At 33.0% G+C, this 20,566-nt stretch overlaps 3 protein-coding genes and 1 long non-coding RNA gene across 6 annotated transcripts; 2 read left to right on the top strand and 2 right to left on the bottom strand.

Moving 5' to 3' along the window:
• Positions 1-2,036: 2,036 nt before the first annotated feature.
• LOC126714900 (formate dehydrogenase, mitochondrial) lies at positions 2,037-16,074 on the top strand. Of its 3 annotated transcripts, none has more exons than XM_050415309.1 (7): positions 2,037-2,226; positions 12,071-12,148; positions 13,811-13,982; positions 14,181-14,721; positions 15,228-15,352; positions 15,566-15,678; positions 15,771-16,074. In XM_050415309.1, the coding sequence occupies exons 2-7, from the start codon at positions 12,095-12,097 to the stop codon at positions 15,882-15,884; spliced, it is 1,119 nt and encodes a 372-aa protein (XP_050271266.1). In that variant the 5' UTR covers positions 2,037-2,226; positions 12,071-12,094; the 3' UTR covers positions 15,885-16,074. The 3 variants fall into 3 exon arrangements, with proteins under 3 accessions (XP_050271266.1, XP_050271265.1, XP_050271264.1); XM_050415308.1 differs by having other exon boundaries at positions 2,038-2,226; positions 12,075-12,148; XM_050415307.1 differs by having other exon boundaries at positions 2,038-2,226; positions 12,081-12,148.
• Positions 4,161-7,561, top strand: LOC126702842 (formate dehydrogenase, mitochondrial-like). Its single transcript, XM_050401700.1, has 7 exons — positions 4,161-4,211; positions 4,726-4,783; positions 5,281-5,481; positions 5,682-6,222; positions 6,718-6,842; positions 7,056-7,168; positions 7,259-7,561. Exons 1-7 carry the CDS (start codon positions 4,161-4,163, stop codon positions 7,370-7,372), a joined length of 1,203 nt encoding a protein of 400 aa, XP_050257657.1. The 3' UTR covers positions 7,373-7,561.
• On the bottom strand, positions 7,781-9,857 carry LOC126714902 (uncharacterized). Its single transcript, XR_007651704.1, has 2 exons — positions 9,292-9,857; positions 7,781-8,443 (listed from the first exon to the last, which is right to left on the bottom strand). It is a non-coding gene; the product is annotated as an uncharacterized LOC126714902 (long non-coding RNA).
• A 221-nt stretch (positions 16,075-16,295) lies between the features above and the next one.
• On the bottom strand, positions 16,296-19,104 carry LOC126714901 (photosystem I assembly factor PSA3, chloroplastic). The gene is made up of 3 exons (XM_050415310.1): positions 18,636-19,104; positions 17,775-17,939; positions 16,296-16,956 (listed from the first exon to the last, which is right to left on the bottom strand). The coding sequence occupies exons 1-3, from the start codon at positions 19,020-19,022 to the stop codon at positions 16,636-16,638; spliced, it is 873 nt and encodes a 290-aa protein (XP_050271267.1). The 5' UTR covers positions 19,023-19,104; the 3' UTR covers positions 16,296-16,635.
• Between the last annotated feature and the right edge of the window lie 1,462 nt (positions 19,105-20,566).

Raw genomic sequence — 20,566 nt, forward strand, 5'->3', positions numbered from 1 at the left:
AACAAATCCGGGCCTAGCAAAGCCACACTCCAAAAGGCACGTGGCCACGCGCAAAAAAACACCCCCGACAATTGTGAATCGTGAAAAAAAAAAAGTTGTGAACACGTATATTTGAAAGTGACAAACAACCAATTATAATCTGCCATATAAAATAATTGTGAAAATAAGTGTAGAAAATGCTCTGTTTGTTTTGATGGAAAACCTTCTGTAAAGATAGTTTTTTGTGTTTTCCAAGTGTTTGGTAGTATAAAAAAAATTAAGTTAAAGGAAAACTATCTTTGGTTAACATAAAAAATATGGTTTATTTTTAGAAATTGTTTTCCATTAAATTTTTTTGGAAAACAACTCTATCTCACAACAAGCTAAATAAGGGAAGTTAGAAGATTATTTTTCAACTCATTTAAGGTAATTACTCAACATAGGAAAATGAGATAATTTTATGGAAAATACTTTTTAAAAAATGACTCATTTTCTAGAAAATATTTTTGCCTAAACAAACAGAGAGGTAAAATGAGGAGCGGAGGATAGTTCAATCATTGATTGCAACTATTTCTCTCTCCTCTATTTTCTCTCTAAATTGGAGAGATAGAATTTTGGTAGGTTTGGAGAGAAAACGCATAGGTTCCATGCCTCCACCAATTTTTCATCCTCCCCTTCTCTCCAACTAAACATCCATGAAATTAGTTTTTTCTCAAGTTTTCTGTCATTTATTTGCATCCTCTATGTTTCACCTCCAACTAAATGTACCCTAAATGGATTAATGTAGTACTATATATTTGAATTTAATTAGGAAGTACCTTGAATGGATTAATGTAGTACTATATATTTGAATTTAATTAGGAAGTTATGCTCCATTTATTTTGACTTATCGTTTTTGAAATATAAGTTATTTTCCAAAAAAATTCTTTGGAAAATTATCTCATTTTCTTATATTTAATAACAACTTTGAAAATGAGTTAGAATACTATTTTTTAACTTATTTTATTTAGTTTGTTGTAAGCTTGAGTTATTTTCCAAAATTGTTTTAAAGAAAAACAAACTCAAAAAAATAAATCATACTTTTAATAGGATTTTTCATTGGTCATAGATAGTTTTCTATTGACTAATTTTATTGATATTATCAAAAATAGGAGAACGCAAAAAATTATCTCCACATAATATTTTTTATTGAAACAAATAAAGTTGATCACAAGCGGAGCCAAGGGGGACCAGGGCCCTCCCTGAGTTTTGAAAAAATCTTTTAATAATAGTACTAAAATGAAATTTAAAAAAATAAAAAATAGGAACAACTTAATCACCGTGGCCCCCTAATATTTTTGACAAAAAATATATACAACAATTCTAATCCTAAAAACTAAAGTAACTATGGGTCTAGGACTAGAATAGAGTACTGTAGGTCCTTAGCATGGCTGAGTAGTTTACTACTTAAATTAAATTTATTATAATTTGACAATAGTAATTTGTTAATTGTTTGTTTAATTGATATTAGTGGCTTAGATAATTAAATTAAATTATCATTATAAACTTGTTTATTCTATCAATTTGAGGTATTGAGGTTATAAAATTTAATATTCAAGACTTCATATTTTGTAGTAACTTACAGGGAAAAAATTTATAATTGATGCAAAAAAGACCTCTTATGTGTTTGCACCAATTTAATTTGGTACCAATTATAAGTGATTTTAGTGCTATGAAAGGGCCTAAAAACAACATTTTTTAAGTTAAAGTTAATTTGTGAAATTAATTTATTTTAGTTATTTTTTTTTTATATATAACAATTTTATTGTGTTTAACTTAGCCCCTTCAAAATATTTCCTAACTCGGCCACTGAGCTGATTGTATCCACATATGCCCATTTATGGTAATAGCTTTAACATTTTATAAATTAAAAAATAATAAAGATATGAGAAGCCACACGTGCCCACCATGCATAAGATAGCACAGCATCCGTGAAGTAATACATAAGATAGTAAAGCCATTATTCAGCAAAAAAAAAAAAAAAAAAAAATAGTAAAGCCATTTTCGACTTCTCGACACAGCCAACCAAGAAAATCAATTTGGTCTCTGTCTCTATGATTGGACTTTCGGAATTTTGTATCTATAAGTAGTGGCGTTTGGGGTCCTTTGTTTTGCACAGAGCACAGAAGAAACTCAACTCAAAAGCTTGGTTTTTCTTCCTCTTAATCTTTCACCCAAAACAGCATATATAGCACACTGAGAGTGATCAGAGAGAGAGAGATAGCAATGGCTGGTGCTGCTACTTCTGCAATCAAATCAGTTCTCACTAGATTATATATCCTTTCATCTTTCATATCAATTGATTTAGTCATATTTTGTGATTATGATTATGTGAACATAAATCAATCTTAGCCTCTTAAGTCTTATGATCTTATCTATCAAATGGTTTTTTTTTTCTCCCTAAAATGTTTGGACTTTGGATTCATTGATTTGGCTCATCATTGATGTGTGGACTCTATTCTGACAATTGGACGGTCAGGATCTGGTCTGAGGGGATATGGATTAGTTTAAAGCGTGACGATCTTTTCGTGGGTGCGTTGGCACGTGTGGCTTAGGATTAGAATTGGGCAAATAATTTTTAAGAAAAATATTTCTCTAGAAGTTTTTTTTTTTTTTTTTAATTTTATTGAATTACAATTTTAACCCTATTTTTTATTTTTTAAAAATAATAATTATCTAATTAAATTAGGAATATTTTTGACATTTTCTGAAGTCATAACTAACTTTATAAATCCTTTTAATATATAAAGATTATTGACTTAAAAATACTAAGTCAACAAAAATTTTATGTAACATGTTGTTACTTGTTGTTATTGGTAGGCAAAAAGAGTAATTTTAGTGGTAAATTTATATTAAAAATTATAACAACTTATAATTTTAATATTTGTTGTGAAAATATTGCGGAATGAGTTTTTCATTGACTTTTCATGTAAAAAAAATGGAATTTTTTTATATAACATCATTTAATTATTTATAAATAATAATATGAGATCATCTTTTGTCTTTTTTTTTTTTTTAACTATTTATTCTATTCATAAAGAGAAACACTAAGAGACAAATAATTTGCATAATATTTTTTATAATAACTCCATATTTTATATATCTACCATTCACATCACTATTATTAACAGTTTAACACCAATGGTAACATGCAGCTTGAGCAGTTGTGATTTTTTTTTTCCTAACTTTTTTTTAATATATTATTTTTTTAAAGTTTTGAGATAACATTTGTGTTAGAAATATATTAACCCATTAGTATAGGCCCAAGCCTAATTCTACTTTATGTGCAAGCCAAGTCTCCTACTTGTATTAGAAGTCTATTAGTCTAGGGTTTAGTCTACTATATATATACATATTATGATTCATTGTAACACAGGATTTGTACTACACTCTAATATATTATTGATGTAGTATTTTAGGGTTTCCTCCGTGGATGTAAGCCATTAGGCTGAACCATGTAACTCTCGTGTGTTACTGTGTTCTATACTTTATGCTTTCGCTTCCGCATCCATACTAACATATTCAACATGGTGTATCAATGCTAATATTTAACATGGTATCATAGCCACCTTCTTGTGGCCATGGTTTTCTATTCTTGCGGTATATTTAAAAGCAATCTTTGTCTTCCTTGGTGTTTTCTTCGCTGCGTTCATCTTTTTTGGCTTCTTACTACTACCGTCAAAACTCTCCGATATAGTCATGCCACCATTAGAAGTTGCATCAATACTGCAAGACCATTGCCTTCCTCAAACTACCGTCACAGAGCCAAACTTCATTCAAGAGATTTTTTCAACCTTATCAAATCTCAAGATTTCATCAAGCTTCCATCTTGAGTTTGAGAAGGGGTGTTAGAGATATATTAGCCCATTAGTATAGGCCCAAGCCTAATTCTACTTTGTGTGCAAGCCAAGTCTCCTACTTGTATTAGAAGTCTATTAGTCTAAAGTTTAGTCTACTATATATATACATGTTATGATTCATTGTAGCACAGGATTTATACTACACTCTAATATATTATTGATGTAGCCCTTTAGGGTTTCCTCCGTGGATGTAGGCCATTAGGCTGAACCATGTAACTCTCGTGTGTTACTGTGTTCTATACTTTATGCTTTCGCTTCCGCATCCATACTAACATATTCAACATGGTTTATTTCACTGTCACTCGTCTAGACATTTCCTATGCTGTTCACCAGGTGAGTCAGTATCTGTCTGCTCCACAATCGACTCACTATGCTGCTGTTCTGCGCATTCTTCGATACCTAAAGGGCACTCTCTTCCATGATCTTTTCTACTCTGCTCAGTCTCCTCTTGTTCTCCGTGCATTTTCTAATGCTGATTGGGCAGGAGATCCCACTGATCGCAGGTCCACCACTGGTTATTGTTTTCTTCTTGGTTCTTCTCTGATTTCTTGGCGAAGTAAGAAACAAACTCATATGACTTGCTCCAGTACTGAAGCAGAATATCGTGCCCTTGTTGATACCACATCTGAGCTCCTTTGGCTACGGTGGCTTCTCAAAGACTTACGTGTATCCACATCCTCTGCTACTCCTCTTTATTGTGACAACTAGAGTGTCATTCATATTGCTCACAATGATATCTTCCATGAATGGACTAAACACATAGAGATCGATTGTCATTTTATCCGTTATCATCTTGTCCATGATGCTCTCAAGCTGATCTCAGTTTCTTCTAAAAATCAACTTGCAGATATCTTCACTAAGTCACATCCTAAGGGACGTCTTCGCACTTTGGTTGATAACCTCAAGTTCGTCTCACATCCACCTTGAGTTTAAGGGGAGCTATTAACGTGTATTAGGGTATGTAGGCTTTAGGCCCACTTTGTTTACTTGTATAGCACACTTATTTGTACTGCACACTCTGCCTCTTATATAAAGGCACTTATATATATTCTATTACTTGAGAAATACAATACAATCATTCAGTATTTCTAACAACTTGGCCCAAAGGTTTTCACTTCTCATTAATCTATCGAGGATAAGCTTCTCTAAAAGTTGAATTCCAGTTACTAAGGCTGGAAAGGAAGATGGTGAATCATTTTAATATATATATATTTTCAAATTGGTTTACAACAGTGTTTTGTTTGCGCTGTTAGCTTCACAATCTGATTTTCACATTAGTTTTGTTATCATTAATCTGAGTGGCTATGAAAGCTAAGCTTGATTTTGAACAAATTTTTTGGTCTTGCACAGTGAATTCTTTGTAAGAAAGTTAAGTTATTATATATTTTTTACTAATTGTGAGGTCATGTTCCTTTCTCTCAATATGGACAGGCTTCTCCTGGAAGCAAAAAGATTGTGGGGGTGTTTTACAAAGCCAACGAATATGCTGCCTTGAATCCCAATTTTGTGGGTTGTGTGGAGGGAGCCTTAGGCATACGTGATTGGCTTGAATCACAAGGTCACCAGTACATTGTCACTGATGACAAAGAAGGACCAAACTCTAGTCAGTATATTGTCATATCCTACATCTCTTATATGAAACCAACCAACTGGAAATTTGAGTTTGTGGTTAAAATTGTAGTAAAGAACTAGTATTGTTGAAATGTTAATATCGTTTGGTTTTGTTTTGAGAGTTTTCCAATATATATATATATATATATTTTGGCTGTTGTAAATTTACATGTACCCTTATGCATGTTTCAGAACTTGAGAAACATATTCCCGATCTTCATGTTCTCATAACTACCCCCTTCCATCCGGCCTATGTTACGGCTGAAAGGATCAAGAAGGCCAAGAATTTGCAATTGCTGCTCACAGCTGGAATTGGTTCTGATCATATTGATTTGCATGCTGCTGCTGCTGCTGGATTAACAGTCGCAGAGGCCACGGGAAGCAATGTAGTTTCAGTTGCAGAAGATGAGCTCATGAGAATCCTCATTCTTGTCCGGAACTTCTTACCTGGATACCATCAAGCTATTAGTGGAGAATGGAATGTTGCAGCTATTTCTCACAGGGCTTATGATCTTGAGGGAAAGACAGTTGGAACTGTTGGTGCTGGGCGAATTGGCAAACTTTTACTTCAACGTTTGAAACCTTTTAATTGTAATCTCCTCTATCATGATCGTCTCAAGATGGACCCTGAATTAGAGAATCAGATCGGTGCAAAGTTTGAGGAGGATCTTGATGCAATGCTTCCCAAATGTGACATAATTGTCATCAACACACCTCTCACTGACAAGACAAGGTAATAATTTTATGCGTGTTTAATCTCAGGTATCATCACTATTTGAATATTAGTATTTTTGGCTCCTTTAAATTTTTAGCTTTGCAACTTCTCTTTTTTTTTCCATTCAGTTATGGATCAATCTAACACTATCCTAAACTCTTCTGATCCTTACTGAATTATCCTAAAAAAATGATAGACAAATCCTAAATAGAACCTTGTTATATGGGGCATCATAAGTAATAATCAGGACTTATTTGTTTATGTTTGGAATTTCTGTAAATCGATTAATAAGCATTAACTTTCAAGGCAACTCATTCTTTATCAATTGTAATATGCGTTACTTGATGAATCCATGACCTTACAAGGCTCTCAGTTTTGTTAAATATCATATTGTGATACAATTTGAATATGTTTGTTGTTGAATATCATATTTCATCTCACTTATAAACTATCATTATGTTGGGTTATGCAATGCAATTCAAACTAATGAGAATTTTGATTTATATGATTCAGAGGTTTATTTGACAAAGATAGGATTGCAAAGTGTAAGAAGGGAGTCTTGATTGTTAACAATGCTCGAGGAGCAATCATGGACATACAAGCAGTTGCTGATGCTTGTTCTAGTGGCCATGTTGCAGGTAACTCAAAAACTAGCCAAAAATAAACGAATCTCTAATGGGTGAAGAAACCTATTTGTTGTAATTTAAAATATAGCATTATTATACTCTTTACAACATAAGTTTTATGTTTTTCTCTTTGAGTGATCCTTTTTCTTGATACGTGATAATATGGGTTTCTGACAGCTTTTACAAAAAGGGCTAACGGATTTGTTTTGTTTTCTAATTCTACAGGTTACAGTGGTGATGTTTGGTTCCCACAACCTGCTCCAAAGGACCACCCATGGCGTTATATGCCTAACCATGCTATGACCCCTCATATTTCTGGTACCACCATTGATGCACAGGTATGTTTTGTCCTTTTTTCCCCTATATTTAATTTTTTATTTGTTCAATTTCCTGTTAAACACCACCAATTTTAAATGGAACTTGTGCAGTTACGAAATGCTGCTGGAACTAAGGATATGCTCGAGAGGTACTTCAAGGGTGAAGAATTTCCTTCACAAAACTACATTGTCAAGGAGGGTAAACTAGCAAGCCAGTACCAGTAAAAGCTTGTGCTTCTTGTGTGATGATCTGAGTTTGTTTTCTTCTGTCAGCAAGGTCCTGAAATAAATTACTTGCTTTTTAAGGTTTCTAAGTTTTCTGTTTTAAATCTGTAATGAGAACTAACGATGGTTATATTCCATCGACTTTTATGTTATCTTAGCATGCAATGGTGAATTTCTTGTGCTTTTGAATATGATGTTGTATAATAACTCACGATTGTAAAATAAGACAAATGGCATCCCGTCACACCCAGATTCACTCCCTTCTTAGAACTTTAAACAATAGAAATGACTTGTTCTGCTTGCTAGCACGGCTGCAACAGCGCTTACGGTGTGCTCTCACCTGTATTTAATAACCATTAACTAGAGCTAGTAGAGTACAAGATCAGGAAAAGAAAATTTGCGACTAACTTCTTTCAAGTGCTAGTTTTATAATAGGTTGCAACCATGCCACTAGTATAACTAAATGAAGACAATACATTTCTTTGGAATTTGAAAAGTGCCTGTAAGCTTCTAATGCCTCAAAAAAGCACGTAAATTGTATGTTATCGAATAAAGAACGTAAATCCATGAAATAAAATTTTGAACCATAGGAACAATGGAAGTTTGAACTTAGAAGTATTTGTGACCACTTTCAGTGTGACTTACTGCTACCACAGAAAATGATAAAACTCCTGCAACTTTGCTCTCAATATTTGATCAAGCAATTACTTACTATGGTCACAATAGCATCAAGGGCATGCAGCACTTTGATTAAGAGTCCCTGTTTTGTTTAAGGAATTCAAGGTCCTTCATTTGCAGTTGTACAGCTTCTTTTGGTAAGGGTTTTGGCTCCAAAACATAGTTCTCATCACCGCCTTCAGCTACTCTCCTCCCCTTCTCTTCAACAATCCTCTGAATCTCTGATTGCCCAACTGATGCAAATACAGAACTGAGCATGATTTTTAATAGTCTCTTATCTTCTTCCTCGATAGGGTCCTTCCCAAATCAACATACATAAATTGCTTCAAGAGCCTTCTCAGCTCGAATCTCCATAGGGATTGTTGGAGCCGCTACCTTTAACTTTGCCCGTCTCTACGGTTTGAAAGGCATATGTAATAAGAATGTATTTAAGATAGCTAAAAAATTTCAAGCCTCACCCGGTCAAGGACTCAATATATGGATGAAAGTGGACAGCACACACAAAAAGATATACAAGCACATCTCTTGAATTGTTGCTACTATTGATGAGCTAATAACCTCCAAGATTTAATTGCTCATTCATTGCTAATGATAACGAGAAACCATAAACATTTGAAGCCCATATAATACATAGATCTCATATCCTATGTGATATCCAAAGTAGAGAGCATTTGTGATAGAACAAGGAGGAAGCTAGAATACCAAAAAAAATTACTATTCTTTTACTCCTATCCTATGACAAGATCATTTCAAATTTTGTTACCACCATGTGCCTTAAGACCTGGAATAACAACCCTACAATAGGAATAAAATGGCAAACTGCATTTTCTAAAACCTTTTCCCAACCTAGTAGTCTTCCAGATATCAAATGAACTTAATGTGGATCTTTTTCTAGATTATGGGTATGAATGTAAAAACTTTTAGTCATTGCATGTTAAATAGTCCTGATTAATGGGTTATAATGTAACTTACAACAATAATTTACAATGCCTTGTTTGAAATAATTTGAGCTTGTAATAGGATTCCTATACAGGTTTTCTTAACAACGAGAAAAAATTGTAGTAGTTACCCCCACCCAAATTACATTTAATGTTCCCCCAGTAAGGAACATGTTCAATATTTCAAATGCGACTCAAGTTTTGAATTAAATGGCCTGCAATATGGATTCTCAAAAATTTTACACACAAAAGAAAAGAGAAAGTAAAAATGTAAATTGCTCAGATTAAATGAGATCAACCAACCTCCTTTGCCTCATTCATCATAGAAAGGAAAGCTTCCTCCTCAAATTCAATATCATCATAGGAGAAATTATTATTTGGACCGAGGATTGCTGATACGGTATTAATAAGACATCTATGTAAATGTAAATGTAAATGTATATGTATTTGTAAGTTTTCTAATCAGCACCAGAAAGAGAGGAGCCCAATCTCATCGAAAAAAGAAAAAGAAAAAGAAAAAGAAAGAGAGGAGCCCAATTAGATCAGATTGTCTTATGTGGCAGAGACGTGGACCACGTGGTTACTAGTTGGAGGCAGTCTGACTTAGGTGTTATCTGGTGGAGGTTGGTCTGATAGTTCTAAAAAAGAGTCAAAAACTGTACCATTGGGCCTTTCATGGTGTTGAAACGCCGGGCAACTAAAACATGGGCCTTTCATGGTGTTGGAACGCCGGGCAACTAAAACATGAGAAAGTTTGAACTTTTAGACTGCTGCTCATGTTGATTAGGGATGGGGTCTTTGTAATTCAAGCCCATACTTGTGTGCATGGTATTAATACTTGATGTGGTAAAATCATGTGCTGTTTTCATTTGGTGATAATTAGATAGTTTGAGATGGTGGATTTGAACCTTAGAAAACCTTGTTGAAAACAACAATAGTTGTTTGTATTTTTTTTTTTTTTTAAATAGTAATAAATATCAGTTGAACTACAAAATTTTTAGTAAAATGAAATCATGTATATATCACATTATTAAATCTATTAATATTTAATTGAAGATATTAACAAAATATCTATTTTGTTATAGATATAAGTCCATGGGTTAACGATTCAAATAGAAAATGTAAGGAATTGGAAGGGACCCTCTACCAATCCTTCTATTTTTCTATCTTCTCTACTCAACAAGAAAAATTTTAGGATCACAACTAATTTCACAACTATTATATGGCTAATTGTGAATGGTGAAAAAAAAAAATTGTGAACACATATATTTGAAAGTGACAAACAACCAATTACAATCTGTCATATAAAATAATTGTGAAAAGAAGTGTAGAACGCTCTGTTAATTTTGATGAAAAACTTTCTGTAATGATAGTTTTCCGTGTTTTCCAGTGTTTGGTAGTATAAAAAAAATTAAGTCAAAGGAAAACTATCTTTGGTCAATAGAAAAAATATAGCTTATTTTTAGAGATTGTTTTCCATTAAATTGTTTTGGAAAATAACTCTATCTCACAGCAAGTTAAATAAGGGAAGTTAGAAGATTATTTTTCAACTCATTTAAGGTAATTACTAAACATAGGAAAATGAGATAATTTTATGGAAAATAATTTTTAAAAAATGACTCATTTTCAAGAAAATATTTTTGCCTAAACAAACAGAGAGGTAAAATGAGGAGCGGAGGATAGTTCAGTCATTGATTGCAACTATTTCTCTCTCCTCTATTTTCTCTCTAAATTGGAGAGATAGAATTTTGATAGGTTTGGAGAGAAAACGCATAGGCTCCACCAATTTTTCATCCTCCCCTTCTCTCCAACTAAACATCCATGAAATTAGTTTTTTCTCAAGTTTTCTATCATTTATTTGTATCCTCTATGTTTCACCTCCAACTAAATGTATCCTAAATAGATTAATGTAGTATTATATATTTGAATTTAATTAGGAAGTTACGCTCCATTTATTTTGACGTTATCGTTTTTGAAATATGAGTTATTTTCCAAAAAAATTCTTTGGAAAATTTTCTCATTTTCTTATATTTAATAACAACTTTGAAAATGAGTTAGAATACTGTTTTTTAACTTATTTTATTTAGTTTGTTGTAAGATAGAGTTATTTTCTAAAATTGTTTTAAAGAAAAACAAACTCTAAAAAATAAATCATACTTTTAATAGGATTTTTCATTGGTCATAAATAGTTTTTTATTGACCAATTTTTTTGATATTATCAAAAATAGGAGAATGCAAAAAAATTTATTTCGGTTTTCTACTGAAACAGATGAAGTTGATCACATGGCTGAGTAGTTTAGTACTTAAATTAAATTTATTATAATTTGATAATAGTAATTTATTAATTGTTTGTTTAATTGATATTAGTGGCTTAGATAATTAAATTAAATTATCATTATAAACTTGTTTATTCTATCAATTTGAAGTATTGAGGTTATAAAATTTAATATTCAAGATTTCATATTTTGTAGTAACTTACAGGGAAAAAATTTACAATTGATGTAAAAATGACCTTTTATGTTGTTTGCACCAATTTAATTTAGTACCAATTATAAGTGATTTTAGTGCTATGAAAGAGCCTTAAAACAACATTTTTTTTTAAGTTATAGTTAATTTGTGAAATTAATTTTTTTTTAAGTTATTTTTTTACATATAACAATTTTATTGTGTTTATCTTACCCCCTTCAATATATTTCCTGACTTGCCACTGAAGCTGATCTACCTAAAAAGTATGCCCATATATGGTAATAGCTTTAACATTTTATAAATTAAATAATAATAAAGATAAGAGAAGCTACACGTGCCCACCGTGCTTAAGATAGAACAGCATCCGTGAAGTAATGCATAAGATAGTAAAGCCATTTTCGACTTCGCGACAGTCGACTCAGCCAACCAAGAAAAGCAATTTGGTCTTTGTTTCTACGATTGGACTTTCGTGATTTTGTATCTATAAGTAGTGGAGTTTGGGGTCCTTTGTTTTGCACAGAGAACAGAAGAAACTCAACTCAAAAGCTTGGTTTTTCTTCCTCTTAATCTTTCACCCAAAACAGCATATATAGCACACTGAGAGAGAGAGAGAGAGAGAGAGAGAGAGAGAGAGATAGCAATGGCTGGTGCTGCTACTTCTGCAATCAAATCAGTTCTCACTAGGCATCTTCATGTAAGATTATATATCCTTTCATCTTTCATATCAATTGATTTTGTCATATTTTGTGATTATGATTATGTGAACATAAATCAATCTTCTTTGATCAATCTTAGCCTCTTAAGTCTTATCTATCAAATGATTTTTTTTTTCCCTAAAATGTTCGGATTCATTGATTTGGCTCATCATTGATGTGTGGACTTTATTCTGACAATTGGACGGTCAGGATCTGGTCTGAGGGGATATGGATTAGTTTAAAACTTTAAAGCGTGACGATCTTTTCGTGGGTGCGTTTGGCACGTCACTCAATATTAGTACTATTGACTTTTTCTATGTAAAAAAAAATACTAGAAAATATACTAGTCTCATTGCGCGATACTTTTTTTTTTTTTTTTTTTTTTAGTTTAAAGTAATTTTTTAATTTGTGAGATTACACGTTAATGAATTTTTAAAGTATTAAAATTTATGATTTAAAGTGCTAATTTTTAAGGGAAAAAAATATATATTAAATGTGCGATGTGATATATTTAAATAGAGAGTGTGTTAATTTTTAAGAAAAATGTTTCTTTGAAATTTTTTTTATTTAAATTTTATTGAATTATAATTTTAACCTTATTTTTTATTTTTTTAAAATAATAATTATCTAATTAAATTAGAGGTATTTTTGATATTTTTTAAAGTTATAATTAATTTCGAATCCTCTTAATATATAGAGATTATTGACTTAAAAATACTAAGTCAACAAAAATTTTATGTAACATGTTGTTACTTGTTGTTTTGGTGGACAAAAAGAGTAATTTTAGTGATAAATTTATATTAAAAATTATAACAACTTATAATTATAATATTTGTTGTGAAAATATTACGGAATGAGTTTTTCATTGACTTGTCATGTAAAAAAAATGGATTTTTTTTTATATAACATCATTTAATTATTTATAAATAATAATATGAGATCATCTTTTGTCTTTTTTTTTTTTTTTTTTTTTTATAACTATTTATTCTATTCATAAAGAGAAAAACTAAGAGACAAATAATTTGCATAATCTTTTTTATAATAACTCCATATTTTATATATCTACCGTTCACATCACTATTATTAACAGTTTAACAGCAATGGTAACATGCAGCTTGAGCAGTTGTGAATTTTTTTTTTTTTTTTCCTAAACTAATTGATTCATAAAAAAAAGTTTCAAATCTTTACTTGAAATAAAACCAAATAGAGAGGATTGCTCTGAGTCTCACCAGCTAGGCTGTATTTTGGGTCAACCAAAGCACTAAATGAAACCATAATCGAACTTTTTTTTAATATATTATTTTTTTTTAAGTTTTGAGATAACACTTGGCCCGAAGGTTTTCACTTCTCATTAATCTATCGAGGATAAGCTTCTCTAAAAGTTGAATTCCAGTTATTAAGGCTGGAAAGGAAGATGGTGAATCATTTTAATATATATATTTTGTCAAATTGGTTTACAACAGTGTTTTGTTTGTGCTGTTAGCTTCACAATCTGATTTTCACATTAGTTTCGTTATCATTAATCTGAGTGGCTATGAAAGCTAAGCTTGATTTTGAACAAATTTTTTGGTCTTGCACAGTGAATTCTTTGTAAGAAAGTTAAGTTATTATATATTTTTTACTAATTGTGAGGTCATGTTCCTTTCTCTCAATATGGACAGGCTTCTCCGGGAAGCAAAAAGATTGTGGGGGTGTTTTACAAAGCCAACGAATATGCTGCCTTGAATCCCAATTTTGTGGGTTGTGTGGAGGGAGCCTTAGGCATACGTGATTGGCTTGAATCACAAGGTCACCAGTACATTGTCACTGATGACAAAGAAGGACCAAACTCTGGTCAGTATATTGTCATATCCTACATCTCTTATATGAAACCAACCAACTGGAAATTTGAGTTTGTGGTTAAAATTATAGTTAAGAACTAGTATTGTTGAAATGTTAATATCGTTTGGTTTTGTTTTGAGAGTTTTCCAATATATATATATATATATATTGGTTGTTGTAAATTTACATGTACCCTTATGCATGTTTCAGAACTTGAGAAACATATTCCCGATCTTCATGTTCTCATAACTACCCCCTTCCATCCGGCCTATGTTACGGCTGAGAGGATCACGAAGGCCAAGAATCTGCAATTGCTGCTCACAGCTGGAATTGGTTCTGATCATATTGATTTGCCTGCTGCTGCTGCTGCTGGATTAACAGTCGCAGAGGTCACGGGAAGCAATGTAGTTTCAGTTGCAGAAGATGAGCTCATGAGAATCCTCATTCTTGTCCGGAACTTCTTACCTGGATACCATCAAGCTATTAGTGGAGAATGGAATGTTGCAGCTATTTCTCACAGGGCTTATGATCTTGAGGGAAAGACAGTTGGAACTGTTGGTGCTGGGCGAATTGGCAAACTTTTACTTCAACGTTTGAAACCTTTTAATTGTAATCTCCTTTATCATGATCGTCTCAAGATGGACCCTGAATTAGAGAATCAGATCGGTGCAAAGTTTGAGGAGGATCTTGATGCAATGCTTCCCAAATGTGACATAATTGTCATCAACACACCTCTCACTGACAAGACAAGGTAATAATTTTATGCGTGTTTAATCTCAGGTATCATCACTATTTGAATATTAGTATTTTTGGCTCCTTTAAATTTTTAGCTTTGCAACTTCTCTTTTTTTTTTTTTTTTTTTTCCTTTCAGTGATGGATCAATCTAACACTATCCTAAACTCTTCTGATCCTTATTGAATTATCCTAAAAAAATGATAGACAAATCCTAAAGAGAACCTTCTTATAGGGGGCATCATAAGTAATAATCAGGACTTATTGTTTTATGTTTGGAATTTCTGTAAATCGATTAATAAGCATTAACTTTCAAGGCAACTCATTCTTTATCACTTGTAATATGCGTTACTTGATGAATCCATGACCTTACAAGGCTCTCAGTTTTGTTAAATATCATATTGTGATACAATTTGAATATGTTTGTTGTTGAATATCATATTTCATCTCACTTATAAACTATCATTATGTTGGGTTATGCAATGCAATTCAAACTAATGAGAATTTTGATTTATATGATTCAGAGGTTTATTTGACAAAGATAGGATTGCAAAGTGTAAGAAGGGAGTCCTGATTGTTAACAATGCTCGAGGAGCAATCATGGACACACAAGCAGTTGCTGATGCTTGTTCTAGTGGCCATGTTGCAGGTAACTCAAAAACTAGCCAAAAATAAACGAATCTCTAATGGATGAAGAAACCTATTTGTTGTAATTTAAAATATAGCATTATTATACTCTTTACAATATAAGTTTTATGTTTTTCTCTTTGAGTGATCCTTTTTCTTGATACCTGATAATATGGGTTTCTGACAGCTTTTACAAAAAGGGCTAACGGATTTGTTTTGTTTTCTAATTCTACAGGTTACAGTGGTGATGTTTGGTTCCCACAACCTGCTCCAAAGGACCACCCATGGCGTTATATGCCTAACCATGCTATGACCCCTCATATTTCTGGTACCACCATTGATGCACAGGTATGTTTTGTCCTTTTTTCCCCTATATTTAATTTTTTTTATTTGTTCAATTTCCTGTTAAACACCACCAATTTTAAATGGAACTTGTGCAGTTACGATATGCTGCTGGAACTAAGGATATGCTCGAGAGGTACTTCAAGGGTGAAGAATTTCCTTCACAAAACTACATTGTCAAGGAGGGTAAACTAGCAAGCCAGTACCAGTAAAAGCTTGTGCTTCTTGTGTGATGATCTGAGTTTGTTTTCTTCTGTCAGCAAGGTCCTGAAATAAATTACTTGCTTTTTAAGGTTTCTAAGTTTTCTGTTTTAAATCTGTAATGAGAACTAATGATGGTTATAATTCCATCGACTTTTATGTTATCTTAGCATGCAATGGTGAATTTCTTGTGCTTTTGAATGTGATGTTGTATAATAACTCACGATTGTAAAATAAGACAAATGGCATCCCGTCACACCCAGATTCACTCCCTTCTTAGAACTTTAAACAATAGAAATGACATTTGTTCTGCTTGCTAGCACAGCTGCAACAGTGCTTACGGTGTGCTCTCACCTGTATTTAATAACCATTAACTAGAGCTACTAGAGTACAAAATCAGGAAAAGAAAATTTGCGACTAACTTCTTTCAAGTGCTAGTTTTATAATAGGTTGCAACCATGCCACTAGTATAACTAAATGAAGACAATACATTTCTTTGGAATTTGAAAAGTGCCTGTAAGCTTCTAATGCCTCAAAAGAGCAGGTAAATTGTATGTTATCGAATAAAGAACGTAAATCCACGAAATAAAATTTTGAACCACAGGAACAATGGAAGTTTGAACTTAAGTATTTGTGACCACTTTCAGTGTGACTTACTGCTACCACAGAAAATGATAAAACTCCTGCAACTCTGCTCTCAATATTTGATCAAGCAATTACTTACTATGGTCACAATAGCATCAAGGGCATGCAGCACTTTGATTAAGAGTCCCTGTTTTGTTTAAGGAATTCAAGGTCCTTCATTTGCAGTTGTACAGCTTCTTTTGGTAAGGGTTTTGGCTCCAAAACATAGTTCTCATCACCGCCTTCAGCTACTCTCCTCCCCTTCTCTTCAACAATCCTCTGAATCTCTGATTGCCCAACTGATGCAAAAACAGAACTGAGCATGATTTTTAATAGTCTCTTATCTTCTTCCTCGATAGGGTCCTTCCCAAAGCAACATACATAAATTGCTTCAAGAGCCTTCTCAGCTCGAATCTCCATAGGGATCGTTGGAGCTGCTACCTTTAACTTTGCCCGTCTCTACAGTTTGAAAGGCATATCTAATAAGAATGTATTTAAGATAGCTAAAAAATTTCAAGCCTCACCAGGTCAAGGACTCAATCAATATATGAATATAAGTGGACAGCACACACAAAAAGATATACAAGCACATCTCTTGAATTGTTGCTACTATTGATGAGCTAATAATCTCCAAGATTTAATTGCTCATTCATTGCTAAGGATAATGAGAAACCATAAACATTCGAAGCCGTATAATACATAGATCTCAAATCCTATGTGATATCCAAAGTAGAGAGCATTTGTGATGGAACAAGAAGGGAGCTAGAATACCAAAAAAAATTACTATTCTTTTACTCCTATCCTATGACAAGATCATTTCAAATTTGTTACCACCATGTGCCTTAAGACTTGGAATAACAACCCTACAATAGGAATAAAATGGCAAACTGCATTTTCTAAAATTTTTTCCCAACCCACTAGTCTTCCAAATATCAAATAAACTTAATGTGGATCTTTTTCTAGATTATGGGTATGAATATAAAAAATTTTAGTTATTAAATAGTCCTGATTAATGGGTTACAATGTAACTTACCAACAATAATTTACAATGCCTTGTTTGAAATAATTTGAGCTTGCAATAGGATTCCAATACAGGTTTTCTTAACAATAAGAAAAAATTGTCGTAGTTACCCCCAGTAAGGAACATGTTCAATATTTCAAATGCAACTCAAGTTTTGAATTAAATGGCCTGCAATATGGATTCTCAAAAATTTTACACACAAAAGAAAAGAGAAAGTAAAAATGTAAATTGGTCAGATTAAATGAGATCAACCAACCTCCTTTGCCTCATTCATCATAGAGAGGAAAGTCTCCTCTTCAAATTCAATATCATCTGAAATCCGAAGCCTAACAACCCCCTCCAAAATCTCCTCAGATTTGAGAAACCCGGCACCAACAGCTGCTAGCCAACAACACAGTAGAACATGCGAAGGATCCCCTGCCTATCCAGAAAGAAATCTCAGCTCAGAAACTCAATTCCAATACTAAACTTATCTTAGAGCATTAAAACCCACACAAACACACCAAAGAACCATTATTGTATCAACGAAAAATACTAAAGCTACTCCAAATTTTACTATAAAATACTTAGAAATGACTTTGTTATGAATGTGATTAGTGCCTCGTCAATAACATAAATAAATTGTTTAATTACTGTTTTTTTAAGGTAGTATTTAAATGTTGACAATCAATTTTTAATGTAATTTGTAATGTTTATGTAATAAAATTTATAGGAGTAAAACTTAGATACAATTCCTTAAGTGCACTATATTAAGTTTCCTATAACATAGATGGATTGAATTTAATTATACTATATGTAGTTTTTGGGTCAATAAAACCATGTAACTATATTAAGTTTCCTATAACATAGATGGATTGAATTTAATTATACTATGTAGTTTTTGGGTCAATAAAACCATGTATTTAGATTTTAATTGAAAAACTTAATGAATTGAACCTAAGAAACTATTACAAAGTTTTGCTGAATTTATACTCATTCTATCTAAATGAACAGTCAGTAAGCAATATCTAAAAGCAGTCCATGGTAGGCATTACCCACCAAAGTTTTTGTCTCAGCAAAACAATAACACTATAAATATAGATACAAGGCCAAGACTTTAGCAAAGATTATTCATTACCGGGCCTCGTCGATCTTGGAAGTCATAGAAAGCTTTAGAATCAGCAACGCTACAATTCTTGCCCACCCGCCTTCTAAACTCTGCAAAATCAATAATGTCACCACCAACCCCACCTTCATCGCTTAGAATTCTCGCTAGTAACCCAACCACAGGGAGAGAACCAATGACTTTGCTGGCAAAACTGGATATAGAGTTTGGATTCTCCATGTAAGCTCTAACACACACCACTCCATTACAGTTGTTTGGCAGTTTGGACCAACTGGGTCTTCTGGGGTTGCCATAAATTTGGTTGAAGAATTGAAGTAAAGGTGAAACTGGTTTGCAACAGGTTACTGTGTTGGTGAAATGGGTTGCGAGGTTAGAAGAAGTGGATGTCACAACCACCATGGTTGTGAAAAAGTAAGAAAGGAAGTTATAAATGTTAGTTGATTATATTGGCCTCACGTTTGGATATATACTCCAATTCCAATAAATGTGTTATCTGGAATGAAGGGAGAGGACTTTATAGTGTTGGGAGTAGTATAAGAACGGTGTACCTGTGGCCTATTTGCATTTTGGGCTTGGGGCCTTGGCCACTCCAAAGTCAAGAAATCACCCAAAAAAATAATAATAATTGACCTCTTCTATCTTTTTTTTTTTTTTTTTTTTTTTTTTTTTTTTTTTCAGAATTACTATATTTTTCAATTACAAAATTACTAAGTGTGTGTTATCCACAAATAAATTATTTCTTAACCCACAAAAATTAGTTCATCATTAAACCCAACTTTTTCAATGAATAATGTAAATATTTAGAATCTATCATAAAGATATTCATATTTTTTTTATTACTTTAAACATTTCTTGAAAACATTTACATGTGAAAGAATTAAATAAATAGAGAAACTTCGTTTAAGGCTTTTACTATTTATTTATCATTGACATTAGCTTGAGTTTTTGAATTTGATTGATTTGTAGAGAAGTTGGGCTCAATTGAATTAACAAGAAACAACCCTCCTATAGTGCTTTTTGGCTGTAAAGAAGGAAAGAAAAAAAAAATACAAAATCTTATGATTCAAAATCTCTTGATAGGTAATCAATAGTGAGTTTGGCATTATGGAAGGTGTAGGGGCAAAGGCCCAAATTCATACAATGGGCCTTGGGCCCCATACGGAATGGTCAACCATGTCCGAGGAGAGGATGTGGATGCCAAAAGGGGTCCCAGTCCAATTCTCATAGGCCTGAAGTCACTTAAAGGGCAGTCTGAGGAGAAATGTCTTCTCGGACGTGACGAGTATGGCTCAACATGCACTCTGCCTACTAAAAATGACCCACCCCAACGAACACTAGTAACAAGGACAAGTCCTACAGACCCGTGGCAAAGAAGGAAATGAAAGATGCGCAAGGAGAGGCTACAGCTGCCACATTAAATGCGTTGCAGCTACTTTTCTGACCGCATTAATGTAGAGAAGACTTGTGAACAGTGCTACCTTGGCTATCACAACTCACAGAAAGATAGGAGGGGTGTCCGATGGGACAAGCACTCAAGTGGAAGTCCAGATAATCAACAAGTGTAAGCCACGATAACTTCAATGAGGCTATATAAGAAAGGGAGTCCTCATGAGGAAGGACACACGAAAAAAGGGAGAGGAACAGAAAAAGAATTGGAAAACTTAATGTAAGAACAAGCAAATATCTATCTCATCTTCTCGGACTGAGAATATATGGATATTAACAGGATCTTCTTGTGTCCAAGTGTTGTGTAACCCAATCTTAGCCTCTATCTACTTCGCTAAGGCCCGGTTCTGTAACTCACTCTCTACAAATTCATTGTTTCAGGGCCCCTTGGACCAAGACCCCATACTTGTTGGGCTTGGGCCCCAAATTAAGACCCTATAGAAGGTTTTATGGCTGTGCATATTGACATTACTCTCTGTCATGCAGCTACCCACAAG

Source organism: Quercus robur, chromosome 2 (assembly GCF_932294415.1).
Source record: "Quercus robur chromosome 2, dhQueRobu3.1, whole genome shotgun sequence".
Lineage (NCBI taxonomy): Eukaryota > Viridiplantae > Streptophyta > Magnoliopsida > Fagales > Fagaceae > Quercus > Quercus robur.